At 41.2% G+C, this 14543-nt stretch overlaps 1 protein-coding gene across 1 annotated transcript; it reads right to left on the reverse strand.

The window, feature by feature from the left end:
- Positions 1-946: 946 nt before the first annotated feature.
- On the reverse strand, positions 947-14484 carry sec63 (SEC63 homolog, protein translocation regulator). The gene is made up of 20 exons (XM_031726197.2): positions 14197-14484; positions 13409-13508; positions 11855-11969; positions 11541-11653; positions 11378-11439; positions 10531-10589; positions 10284-10334; positions 10079-10187; positions 9844-9938; positions 9433-9565; positions 8389-8478; positions 8113-8258; positions 7857-8004; positions 6144-6226; positions 5896-5964; positions 5602-5757; positions 5284-5472; positions 4928-5128; positions 3568-3672; positions 947-1628 (listed from the first exon to the last, which is right to left on the reverse strand). Exons 1-20 carry the CDS (start codon positions 14318-14320, stop codon positions 1491-1493), a joined length of 2286 nt encoding a protein of 761 aa, XP_031582057.1. The 5' UTR covers positions 14321-14484; the 3' UTR covers positions 947-1490.
- Positions 14485-14543: the final 59 nt, after the last annotated feature.

The following is a 14543-nucleotide window of genomic DNA, read 5'->3' on the forward strand; positions in this document are numbered from 1 at the left end:
CTGATCTGCTTAAGAAAAAAAAAAAAAAAAAAAAAAAAAAAGAGATGAGTGCTGTGTGTGTCTCTAACAGGGATATCATACTCACTTTTACACTCACAATGCACATACAACTGCAAAATAACTGTACTTATGGGAGGTATTGTGATGACAAAATCAGTGATATGTATCCCAATACTTATGAGCTACAGGTTATCCCAAAAAAAAAAAAAAAAAAAAAAAAAAAAGGAACAACACTAAAGATTCTTACACAAAAAAAAAAAAAAAAAAATTTACTTCTCTCTCAGGAACCAGTGGTGCATAGCACCCAAGGACTTGTATGTTGCAGTATTTTAGTTGTACTTGTAAGGCCTTTTTCAGACAAGGAGTACACACTGGAATGTGCGGCAAAAAAAAAAAAAAAGAAAAAAAAAAAGGAAAAAAGATTGAGATAAGGGAAGTAATTATGTAATGCTCTCCTCTAATACATTTATATATATTTAGACATCAGTATCTTAGCCCCACAAAAGACTGAAGACATCTTTTAGTCCTAAACTAAAAGATGACTCATTCAAACAAACCCTAACACTGCAAGTTTTTTCAACTTCCCCTCCAGTTACATTTGAGATCACATTTCAACTCGAGCTCCACCTGCTTTCAATCAACCGTCTTCTCTTTCGGAAAAATAAAATACATTTTGAAGTGAATCACGCGAGGAGAAGGGGCATCACTTACAGGACTGGCTGTAGATCAGCATCCATCTGCGGACATCTCTGTCAAAAATAGGTGTACGGACAAACGAATGGCTGATTTGACAGTGGAAGGAAGTAAATATCCCAAATGGCTGACTTGGTTGCGATGTCCAACAAGGAGGACTGAACTTCGCGCTTCTGCAGTATAAATGTACAATAGAAAGCATCACTGCTGTGGAAAACATTGGTGCTGAGCATTATTAAAAACAGGAGCAAAGTGTGTTGAGAATGATTTCCATACGGAGATCAGCATTTTTAATTTTGCAGATGGAATTGGCGGTTATACATCCCCACTCCCTGTCAAGAAAAGAAGAAAAGAGCCAATATAATAATAATAATAATTAGAATTCTAACAATAGGTCCTCCAGTCCACCTTGTGTCCATTTGTCATACCTGTACAAAGACACACAAGGTTACATACCATTCACGCACTCGCACGCACACCCGCTCACACACAACAGGCCTGTTAGTATTCACAGAATTCTCTTCCACCAGCAGCGGAAAGTGAATAAACAAGTCTCTGTAGAAAAGAGAATTTCGGGGTGTCGGGGTTCAGGTCACAGTCCATGACTTTGCAAAGGTTAAATGAAGGAGGGCTCTGTGTGTATAAACTGTCCCCGGTGACTCTGTGAGTGTTTGTGGCTTCGCTGCTCCTCACTGACTGCTTTCTGGCTTGAGCGGGGTCAGCAGTGAATGTGTGGCCAAGTCCATGGGAGGGTAAAGGGAGGAGGGAGGGGGAGGGCTGAGCGTGTGCGCACGCGCTCAGTCGTTGTCCTCGTCGTCATCTTCACTCTCCTCGATGCCGTCGCTGTCCTCTTGCTCCTCGTCCTCCTCCTCTGTGTCGGGGATGTCCCACTGCGGGTGGTTGTCCAGCATGGCCTTGGCCTCGTGGACCTCCAACTACACAAACACAAAGCACTCGTTTTATCATCACTGCGATTAACACTTTCAAGCCTGTGCATATTATTTAAGGTGATTTGTAGATTATTAAAAATGCTAGCATGTGCGATGCTCTTGGAAAACCAATAAGGAAATATTGTAACACAATACGGGGAAAAATGACCCGTGCACCTACATGAAATGTTAAGGATCACATGGGAATCTAGTAAATGTACAGCAGCGGTTCCTGGTTTACAGCATTTAAAATGTGAACTAAGCAAATGGTTGCTGGTTTAATTCCAGTTACTGCTTGCTTGTGGCAAGGAAGCAGCTAAAAATATAGGTGTAATGTATGAAGTATATCAGCCAATATTTGTTGATCTATCAGAGTCAGTATTATATCTGCCGTTAAATAAATTAACACTAAGCCAACTCATTATCTGACCTCACTCTGATTTTAAGTGGCCGTCTTTCCCAATCGTTTCCATTTTGTTATAAAACCACTAATAGCTAACTGGAATATTTAGTAGTGATGAAATTTCACAAATGGACTTGTGGCATCACTGTATCATAACACGGTACCACGCCAGAATACACTGAGCTCCTGAGAGCGACCCTTTTTTTTTGTTTTTAAACAAATGTTTGTAGAAGGAGTCTGCATGCCTAGGTCCTTGATTGTATACAGCTGTGGCCACGGAAGTGATTGGAACGCCTGAATTCAAATATTGGTTGGCTGAGGGAATACTTTTGGCAATATAGAGTATATACTGTCCAATATCTGATTTTTAAAAAAATATATTAGTCTTAAAAATTCTCTTTGTGTTAGGCTCTAGTAAAGACCCTGCAAGTGTTTTAACTCTTTCTCACCAGTGCACCATTTAATTTACGCAGTTAGTGCTTGGCCCACATGTTGTGCTTTATGGATGATGGATAACCTCGTCTCTGCCTGCAGAAGTGCTATCAGCCACTGACAATGACACAGGGCGACTACAAAGGGAGCACATCACCTGATCCCAATATCCAATGTGCCAAATAAATATTTGGTTGTCAAATATCATAACCCCAATTAAAAAAATAAACTAAAAAAAAAAAAAAAACAATGAAGGAAAATTACTGCAATAATTTATTTTTTAAATGTATCCTCTTTAAATGTGATGAACTACCAAATTTAATTTTTTTTTCTCCTAAAGCTGCTAATGTTCTGCAGCATGGCATTACAATGGAAGATAAGACAGTGTGATGTTACATTGTTGAGTGCAATGAGCTGAACACTAGGATATGAAACTATCATATCACACGAGGTCATTGCAACTGCCATAAAAGATGTAGTGCCAACAAGAATCACCATTCAGAGATGTTTTACACATTTTTTTTTGTGTAGAACATCTAAATACACATCCAAATACTGGATAAAAATTAGGTACTAAACAAGTCATTTACAGCTCTGTAACCTTTATAGTATGTCTGTGCGACATGGCTTTGTTCCACTGCAAGCACCACATGCTTTCAGAATGAAACCAATCACATACCAGGTTCAAGTCTAATTTGAATAACATTGATTTGAAGATCCTGCATTTTAAGATAAAGGTGAGTAGATATGAAATAAATAAATTCTTGACCAGTAGAAGAAACACCAAACCTTAAGTGCACTTAAAGTGCACTGCCTACAACAATACAAATCATATTGCTTCTGGCTAGCAGTCAATACCCTCATTCCTAACATCTTGGCAGCAATCAATACCATTGTTCAGCGAGCCTCAGCTACATTTGGCTGCAGCTGGTGGGTTTATTATTCCAGCCACTTTGGTAGCGAAAACCCATCATATCCAGGACAATTTGAACTGATTGGCTGACGGAAGGCCCCCCTATTTCCACACACACACACACACACACACACACACACACACACACACACACACACACACACACACACACTAATAAAAGGCACACACATACACACCTTGAGTGGTTTGATCTGGTCCAGTCCCAGGTAGGAATCAGAACGAAGGATAACAGAATATTGGTAGTTGCCCGTTTTGGAGGGGGCTGAAAACTTCAGCTCCACCTGGAAAATAACCCACGGACACACAGACACACACACACATATAAATATGTTAATTTCATGTTTCTTGATTCAATCGTGTAAAAGAGAGATTAAAACTCCCTTTAACCAAATCTAATCACAGAAGCATTCAATGTGCAGCTGTATAACTGTGTGACTCAGAGCACTATTGTTTCATGTATTAATTATAGCGGCGATGCTGCATTGTGGCCGAAATCCTGCGATTGATGCGAAAATACAATAGTCTCCATGTAAACAAACCCAACCTGTTTCCATCCCCATAGAAACCACTAATGCAAGCACCAAACGGAGGCAAAGGACAAACGCTGTGAATATTATAAACTTCTGCAATCTGCTGTCACCAATGATGTACAATCATCTAGCAGCAGAGGGCCACAGCGTGGTAGGTAATTACAAATGAACTGCCGCACGATGATGGGGTCCAACTGTAAATATTAGACCAACATTGCCTCAGGATGTGATTACTATGTTGCGCAATTACATATGGAAAACAGCTCATTACGAGCACAATGAACCTAATTATTATTCAGCGTGCGGGCAGAGAATGAGCTGTGATCATAGCCGCTATTAACTGTCCTGGCCAGAGATGAAAGCAGGGCGTATTAACAGTCATGCAGCGAGAAACAACAGAAGGAACTGCTGAAGTGACAGGCTAATTGATTTCTTGACAGTGACCTGCGACGCCTCTTATTACCATCCTTGAGAGCGGGGGTGGCCAGTCATGCACGCTTAAAACGGCCTTGTTAAGCTTTTACCTTCACATCAGTCTGTGCTGGTGCTGCTGAGCACCAGGATCAGTGGTGCAAATTGTGCAAAACAAACACAGACACACACTACTCTGAGGAAATAATGACAAGTGGCACAAGTGCAAAGGGTTGCCTAGCAACAGCATGTGCAAGGGGTTACAAGAAACATAAGCACACACTAACTTATTAAGACCTTTCTACCTCACATGCATTACTGTGTAATCCACACGATATTCACAAAGAATTTTAATACAAACACAATGAACTGACTGTACAGTGCTGCATGTGATGATAGTGTACATTTTTACATTTTTAATCAAAAACAATAACAATATATAATCATACAATTTAAAATAACAACTGTGGTGATCATGATGTGACCGTGTCAAATAATTTCTATGAAAAGATCATAAATTTTTCAAAGAGTCATCTGACACAGGCACACGCTCACTTCCTGTGTGTCAGTTAAAATACCAGTGCACCAAACTCACCTCTTCTGTGTCTTTTAGCGTGCACACGTGACAGGGCATGGAGACGAGGGTATGCTCTCGGCGGTCAGCAATGTAGAGCCACCACCACTCCTGCTTCTCCTCTGGGAAGTAGAGACTGTAGACCGGGTGTGTCACCTTTGACTTGGTTTCTAGCAGGGCCCGCTCTCGCCGCTGGATGCTTTGTTGCAACGCCTCCCACTCCTGACAGGCAGGGGTGAAAAGAGTGACAGTTAGATTGGATACAGCGTTTCCCTTCCATTTATCAGCTGAGCCTAAACACTATAGTCTTTTAAGCGATAAAGCTCCTGCTGCTAAATCCTACGAATGACATATGCATCTGAATAACGCTATCTGACCTCCTCGTCGTCGCCAGCCATCTCGTCGACTTCTGTGTCGCTCTGTTTGTCGCTGTCTTCGTCTCTTTCGCTCGGGGAGTCCTTGTTGGCTTCGCCCTCATCTGACTCGCTGCCTTTGTCTGACCCATCATCATCTTCCTCCTTTGTCGCCACAGTTGCTACTGTCGTTGTCGTCGTTGTTGTGACTTCCTGCGACACCAGTATCAATAATGAAAAGTTACGCTGAAAGCACCGTTGTTTTTAATAATCATCTGACAGTAGGTGGATGCTGGTGTTAGTTTAATTCAGGTGTAACTGACTGAGTGAGTGGCTGCTTACATTTCCTGCCACGCTGCCATTGGCCTGCTTGTTTTTGGCAGGAGCAGGAGTGGCTTTCTTCTTGGTTAACTTTTTCTTCTTGGACTTGGCTGTCTTTTTAGCCCCTTTATTCTTGTTCTGCCACACTTTGGTTTTGGCTTTACTTGTGTCTCCTTGCTTCAGATCAGACCACAAAAAAAGAAAACGTGAACATGATTCTTTGAACCATTAAACTTTTACATGACCATAAGTGGCCCAAGCAAACTGAACATAAACTAATCTGAGCCGACACGGTTTCTGCATGTGTGATCTTACTGCTTCCTCTGTAGTGGCAGCCTCATCTCCTTGACACGGCACTGGCTCTTGTTCTTGTTCAAACACGTCCTACACACACATCAATAAGCAGAGTTAAGTAATGCTTTCCAGCCATGTTTTCAGTCAACAGTGCACTCTAATGGTGATCCATAGTAGTGCATGTGCAAGGCAGCAGAACCTGCTTTCTAGTAACTTATTGTTACATCATGTATTACGTAGGTGTTGAGTCACACGGAAACATTTCTTACCACCATCCGTTTCCTGTTTAAGGTGACGGTTACTGTGACGATTGAGCCTGCCGTGATGTTACTACTGTCTTCATCATCAAGGACTGCAAAAAAAACCCAAAAAACATTAATGTCTAAAAGTTGAACACAGAAAACTATGATGTACACACTTTTGCCACAAGATAAAACTCTAAATGATCAGCAGTTTAGCCAAACCGGACTAAAGCTTACAACACTGAGCCATACAGAAATAACCATAATTTTGTTTTCTCCATTAATCCATCTTCCACATCTACAATAACATGAAACTGAAGTCGAAATCAAAGTAACATATTTCCCCTACCCTGTAGTGTAATTATGCATCTTCCTTGTTTTTATGTCGGTTTTGTAAGCATCAGCTTTAGAAACATTTACCAAAATTAGAAAATATACACACACTCAATATCCACTTTGTTAGGTACACCTGTTTAACTGCTCATGAACGCAAATATTCTATCAGCTGATCACATTGCAGCAACTCAGTAGATTTGGGCATGTATGGTCAAACTGAGCATCAGAATTAGTGAATAAAGGTGATTTAAGTGACTTTGTTAGTGCCAGACAGGCAAGTTTGAGTATTTCAGCTCAGACGCCCAACATAGCACTCTGTAGGATTTACAGACAATGGTTTGAAAAACAGGAAATATCCAGTGAGTGGCAGTTCTCTAGGAGAAATTGCGTTGTTGATGCCCGAGGTCAGAGGACAATGACCAGACTGCTTTGAGCTGATAGGACGGCAACAGTTACTTAAATAAAGCACCCGTTACAAGCAAGGTATGAAGAAGAGCTTCTCTCAACACACACTGAACCTTGAAGCTGATGAGCAATAGCAAAAAAAAAAAAAAAAAAAAAAAAGACCAAGGGTGCCACTCTTGTCAGCCAAAAACAGACAACTGGAGCTACACAATCTGCACAGGCTCAGCAAAATGGGCTAATAGAAGATTAGAAAAATGTTGCATGGTCTGATGCGCCTCTGCTTCTTCTGCACAATGCATATGTTAGGGTTGGAATTTGCTGTAAATAACACAAAAGTATGGACGCATGCTGCTGCTGCTGGTGTAATGGTGCAGGGGGATATTTTCATGCCACACTTTGGGGGCCTTAGTACAAGCTGAACATCGTTTAGACACCACAGCCTCCTATTGTTGCTCACCATGTCCACCCTGTATGATCATAGCATACCCATCTCCTGACGTCTACTTCCAGCAGGACAACACACCATGTCACAAAGGTTAAATAATCTCAAATGTCTTTACTGAGTATGACAATGAGTTGACTGTACACAGTCACCAGATCTAAATCCAACAGAGCACCTTTGAGATTGTGAAAAGGAGCATCATGAATGTGCAGCCCAGCATTGAGTCAATGACATGAAGCGTTGAGTCAGTTCTAAAGGACAAAGGAGTCCAAACCAATACTCACAACATGTCTCTATTAAAGTGGTCAGTCAGTTTATGCGTACAGTAACAATGTCATGATGTCAAAGGTATTTCCTTGCACTTGGAGTGTGCATAGCTCCATATTTAAAACCAACATATCCAAAAAATAAATACATTTTAAAAAATGAGCAACTCACACCAAAGCAAAATAAATGGATATACAGCACTAATGGCCAGAGAACAGTCTGTTAAAAACAGCAGATCAGACTATCAAAGGTGTGCTATGAACAAAGAAAGTGTGTTTTTAAGGACTGACCCTGCAGTTTGATATCCATGGTGATGTGAGGGAAGCTGCCCAGCACAGCCATGACCTCGTCGTACTTCTCCTCTCCAAGGAAACGCAGCATGTTTCGTCTGTCGGAGTCCTTCAGGCTCACCAAGTCCTGGAGGGTTCGCACCTTATACTAAAGTAGGAAGGAGGAAGAGGATGGCAGTGAGAGAAACATAAAGCATCTTTATCTCCCATTATATTACACACAGTATGCGGACACATGCAAACTCTCGTTAGATACCTTTTTAGAAATGCAGTATCGGAGGTGCTCCTCTTCAAAGTGAGGCAGCTGCAGCAGCGGCGACTTTGACTCCTTCAGGCCCTGCACTATCATCTGGGTCAGTTTCATACAGTTCTCTATGGTCACCAAGCGAGGAGCACTGAAACCTGATGAGAGACATTAGCATTTATGGAAAAGCATACAAAGATTTCATGATGTTGGTAGCACCAATAGAACTAAAAAAATATATATAATAGTAGTCAAAGAGCTGTAATAATGTGTAGTATATATGCAAACCTCTGCTGTTGGCCATAAAAATAAGCTGACAGCCCACGTTGATCATCTCCTGTAGAAGCGCTGGAGTCTTTTTCACCACAAACCTCTGATCTGGAACAGAAACATACAACATTTTATTTAAAGAAACAGTGAAATTTATCAAAAGCACTCAATGAAGCGCTGCATTGTTTATCTCATGTAGAAAATGGATATATTTTTATTTTTGTTATATTCTATTCTAAGATTCTAATCTGCTTCCAAGTCTGTTTTACATGCTGGAATTGAAGCTACTAGAGTACAGGACACACACGAAGAATACCCATTCAATCAAAATTCATTTTGATGAATTTCACTTGATCTGCCCAAAATCTAAAGTGTTTTCGACGTAATGTTTTAAATCACTTTAGAAAGAAACAACAGCAACGAGAGTGCACTCCGCGATAAAATAGTCAACTTGGATTAAAATCTTGCTCCTGTGCACTAAATCCCCTGATTAACAATTTTCCAGACCATTATTTATATTTTTGCAACAGTGTTTAATTTTAATGTTAAATTTTGATGTTCTCTAAGTATTTCCAATCACCACTTTATCATAACCATCTGATAGCGTCTCTGATTGGAGCAGGTGGCACTCAGAGGGATCATTTCATGTGGAAGAAGAGTCACATGACCCACAAAACACCCATTTAAAAAAAAAAAAAAAAGTGCGCACACAGCCTGAAGAAGAGAGGCTTGCTTCACAGACAAAGTTGAGAACCACCACTGTTGACACCTGTCATCTCCAACTCAGGTGATCCAGCTAACGCAATGCAAGTCATTCACTGTCCTCAAGGGTGTAGACAAAAAAAACAAATACAAAAGCTTGTGTATTCATTATGACCTGCATAATGATACTAATGCATTATAATGCATTTACCATTCAGCTCCTGATAAATGAGGCTTCATTAATCTTTTGAACAACTGGGCCAGATCTACTTGAAGATTTCTTTTTTAATAAAATAATTAAACAAGCATAATTAGTAAAAATGTAAAATTCCAGTGGGTATCATTCAGCATGTGTCCTACCTTCCTCTAATTCCTCAGACACGTCCATGCGGGCCAAGTGAGCTAACACCAACACCCTGGCCTTCAGACTGTAGGGATAGTAAAACGGAGGCTCCTTCTTCTTCACGTTGATATTTCCTAATTCACGGATCAACTGTGGGAGAGTTGAGTGGGAGTCATTATAACATACTGTACTGTAAAAAAAAATATCATCAAGGCCTCAATAAGCATGAATAAATGTCACATCTTCCACATTGCGTGCTGAATTCTGGGTTACTGGCAAGGACTTTCAATCACACCGGAAATGAAATCGCAATGAGAACGCTCTTTTCCTTCCTCATCTCCAAAACTTCCATCTCAAAAACAACATCTGGACATAACACCCCCCTCAAACCAAGTTTCTTCTCTTATGAAGCAAACTTCTGTTTTTACCTGCGGCACTTCGACGTTGTCTGTGGGTCGTATAGTTGCTTCCTTATTGTTGCGAGGATCAAATTCAAGTGCTGCCGTCAACACCATGACTAACCCTGGAGGCCAGTCAGCCAAAAACATAATTTGTTAATACAATCAGAAAGAAGACCGAATTTATATCAACATAACCTTTGCTGAATAAAGTAAAGCATGTGCAATGCTACAGAACCTTCCAGTATGTGAACCAGAAACTCACGTTTCATGTTCATATTCGGTGTCTTGCACATGAAATGCATAAAGAGCTGGGTAGTGTTGATGAGGATCTGATCTCCACTGTATCGGATTGAGCGGTACCACCATGTCCCCTAAAGTACAAAGAAAAAGAACAACCAGTATGAGAAACACATTATAAAAATACAAGAGTTTGACTATTTCTATTTGAAATCATGATGAACACTTACCACAACAACAGGAAGGATAACCATAAAGGCAAGCCCATACACCAACAGCACCTATAAAATGAAAATAAATCAGTTCGATCCTACCAAGTCTTTGAATTTGATCAACAATAGCCAACAATAGTTTTTTTTAAAATAGTATGATAAAGTATGATTCTTTGGACTTTAGGGGCTCTCTGCTATTAAGAAAAAATAAAACAAACAAATGAGGTTTATCAGTTAACTCTACAATGAAATAATGGACAAATACCAGCATTGAGTTCTTCTGGTCAACAATCCAGGCAGGCAGGGCAATGCCAAAGCTGGTTGCTAGAAAAGGGACACATAAGAGGCAATGGAATTAAACAGGAAAATTCCCTTTATACATACTGGAAGCAATCTTTCTGCAAAAGCACTCCTCTGTGTCACACATTACTTTTAAGGGTGAGCAATCTAATGATATTGTGTTGTTGATTATCTAAATTTGGCATATGAAACAGTATATTCAGCTCATTTAAACTTTCCTACAGCACGTCAACCTTGCAATGACATAGCTGGTAGTGACACAATGAGAGTGATGCTCACTGGGTGCACTACTGATCTCTGAGGTGTAACTTGAATAGAAAACAGAAGACAGAATGGCAGGTGAAGATGACTCTGCAGTGCGCAAATGATTTGGATGCTCAGTAACTGAATGCAAAGTTGGCAGGGAATCTGTTGGGACAACCGGTAATCTAATCACAACCTTGTTCTACCATGTTGAAAATTGATCTTCACTGAAGTCAGTATCAGAAGTCATCAGCTAGTCTGATGACTCAGACACCTGAGGCAGCGGGTTAATTTTCTGGGGCTTCAGGTGTGGCCAGAATGTCTAGATAATAGATCAAGAATTCCTGTTCCGTGCATCAGTCATTGTGTACAAAACCGGAGACAGTTTTAAAAAGCTAATAAAAAGCCAATTTGTTTCCAGATGATGTGACTGTTTAAAGATAGCACAAAGTCTCTTTTTTGCTCTCCTCTCTGTTTGTCTGCATGCAACCAAGCCTCCTTTCACCAGCATCCGTGGAGAAGGTGCACCAATGCATTAAACTGGTGTGCATGAGAGAAGCTTCACTTACCTCCTGGACCGTCAGGGTTTCCATACATTTCCCAATTCTGCCTTGACTGTTCATTGGTTAGACTGCAGAAAAAAACGGATTATTTGATCAACCCAGAACTCTGGACTAGAAGATGTAATCTGGCCGGCATGAAAGTTAAAGTCAAAACCACAATGATACTTACGCAGCATAGGCCTTAGCAATTCTCATGAATGTGGCCTCATCGCCACCTTTGTCGGGGTGATACTTGAGTGACAGTACACGGTACTGCTTCTTGATTTCTGACAGCGATGCACCCTGAAACAAATACACCACATATAATGTAGGTAACAGAGACAATCAGCCACAATTTAAAGAAGACTGAGAAGTCCGAGAAATCCAGAAAGATACCTTTTGAGCTTAAGTAAGATGTGGAAGTAATACAAAATAAATAATAAAAATGTAACCCTTAGGACTTCAGTGGCTTTGCAATAAACCATTTGTTTTGTGTGTGTTTACCGGGTCCAAGCTGAGGACTTCATATGGATTATACTCCTGGTACTCTCTGTCCAGCTTAGACACCTTGTAGGCCAACAGCACAAACACAAGCCACCCAAATAACAAGGCTGCTTTCCTGAAAATGTTAGCACACAAACAGGAAACATGAATAAACATCTGGGCTATAGAGCCCACATGAGACAGCTGTCATTTTCAGAAACACTTCCAATGACTAGATTCACATTAATATAACCTCGCAATTGAAATGATCTTTACCATTTAAAGCTACAAACATTCGATCATAATGTCAAAGCCAATTTCAAACCAACACATCTAAACACAAGGACATGCCACGTTCTGACATCGTTGTTTGTTTAATATTTATGCGTTGAACTTGTTTCCATGACAATGGCAAAAACCTGTGGCCTGCTCTGCAGCATCTGTTGCCATGACGACAGCTCACTAGCCAGAGTTGTCTGAGTTGCTCGACCAGAAAAATACATGATGGATTCTTATAATAAACACGATCACTATGATACAGTTGTGAGAGGGAAACAGATACTGAGATTTTGAGAGCGAGGCTGAGATGATCGCTTTGATTTTTTCCACCCCGGTAAACAAGCTGTGTGCTTCTACCGTCTTCTGTACTAAGAGCAGCCAAGCAAGGGAAGGCTTTATAAATGCCAGTTGTTAAATACTGGGCATAAATACAGGATGTGGGTCTAGTGAAGGCGCAAGAGAGGAGTAAGTGGGAGTAAGAAGCTGTTAAACCACGCAGAGCGAATAAACAGCTCTTAGAAGACAGGGTGATGTTAAGATAAATGTTAAGCAGTGCAGCTAAATGTTTACAGCCACAGCACAAGTCACACGCAAACAACATAAACTGCACTCATGCCAAAAGTAAGTTCTTGTACGCACGCAAAAAGAGAATATTCAGTCTGACCATAACATATACCACCACACATTCTTTGTCCAGCTGGAAAAACCCTCAGAGTGAATCTATATGCTGTCAGAAACAAGTACAGTGTCGAGACGATGACTGAGTGATCACAGTGTTAACAGCTTGGGCCAGTCAATCCTAAACAACAGCAGCGATGTGACATTCAACAAGCAGGCAAACAACCAAGCATGCAAGCTTGTTATTATACTGTCCAGGAAGTGTTGTCCAAATATAAGTCAACAGATTTATATGCAAGTCGTGATCCTTTTTCAGCTGGTCCCTTTAGGGGTCAGCAAAGCAGATCATATGCCTCCATGTCACCCTAGCTGCCACACCAACCCTCTGAATTTCCACCTTCATTAAATCTGTGAATCTTCCCTGTGATGAGTATAAAGATCGTGTTATGAAGGGCTTCAAACTAAAACTTCATATGGCTTCGGTGTAATGCAAAACAGAGTCTCATTCATAACTGTAGTCTCAAACCAGTCATAAAGAAGAGATTCACTTTCGTAGATGTTTCCTCCAGAAAAATTCTTTAGAAAGGGAAGCTGAGGAAATCCACCAAACAACAAGAAAACCATGTGTGGGGCGAGCTACTAAAAGTACAAACCCAAAGTTCAATTCAGCAGACTCACTTTAGTGTTGGCACGATGCTCTGCTGCGACTTCATCAGCCTGAGCCGATACCACAGACACCTGCCGTGCACCCTCCGCAGGCTCTTTAGGCGCAGTTGTTCTGAGACAAGAGAAAGCACATTAGCAGAATGAAAACAGTCACAATCAGTATGCATAACAACAACGCAACAATTCAGTGAGACTGCTTAAATGGCTGCACAGAGCCACTACTGTGGCAGGGGGAGGGTTTATTAATGTTGTTTACTTCAATTAGCTCGAATTTTGCATTACTCTATCTTCAATCATATTGCAGAAGATGGACAAATAATGATTTTATGAGTTTAGTGGCTCTGTGTTTATTAACTTCCATAAATTATCTGAGGTCCCTACGATAACCGGTGACCTGCCAGTCAGATTCTCCCAATCAGCTACTCCCAGTAGACCAGCTGCATAAAGTTTGCTACCATAACTTATATAACAGCTTATGCTGGCTGCACTCTGTTGACTAGCATAGAGTCTCGCTAAGATAGGGAGCTATCAAGAGGAGGTCAATAAAGGCGCAAAGAAAAGCTTAAGCGCGTGCCAGAGTGACGCTGGCTTTTGGTGTTGTAGCTGTGCTGTTAGCTCATGTTTCCAGACGCCTGTGTCGCTGGGTTTCACTGCAAAGCTACTTGAGGTAGACCCAAATGGAGGCTAAATCGTGGCCAGCTGGTAGCCGTATACGAGCCAAAATACCGCCAGAAAACTTCATGTTAAGTTAGACAGTTAAGTTAGCTCAGTTAGCACTGAGCCACACAGTCAGGCCTTACCAGCATTTTGATCCCGGGGCCAGAGGTAATATGTGGCCGGGATCACAATAAGTCCGACGAAGGACGTTAGGAAATAGAAAAAGGTATTGCCGCTGTCATCGTACTGGAACTGTTGCCCGGCCATTTCGTAGCGGCGCTTGGGTCGCCCTTCTTCTCCACCGCTGCTCTTCCCCCTTCAAGCCCAATGTGTGATACCTGACAGACCGTTAGCAACCCAGCCTCAATCCAGCCAAGAGAGCTCGATGCTATGGATGCATCGGTGTACGTGGTGTACGCCTGCGCAATGTGGTTTGCCTTCTTCTTCTTTTAATGTTTTAAAACCTTTCCAGCGTTAGCGACCCCTAGCG

Source organism: Oreochromis aureus, linkage group 15, assembly GCF_013358895.1.
Source record: "Oreochromis aureus strain Israel breed Guangdong linkage group 15, ZZ_aureus, whole genome shotgun sequence".
Classification (NCBI taxonomy): Eukaryota; Metazoa; Chordata; class Actinopteri; order Cichliformes; family Cichlidae; genus Oreochromis; species Oreochromis aureus.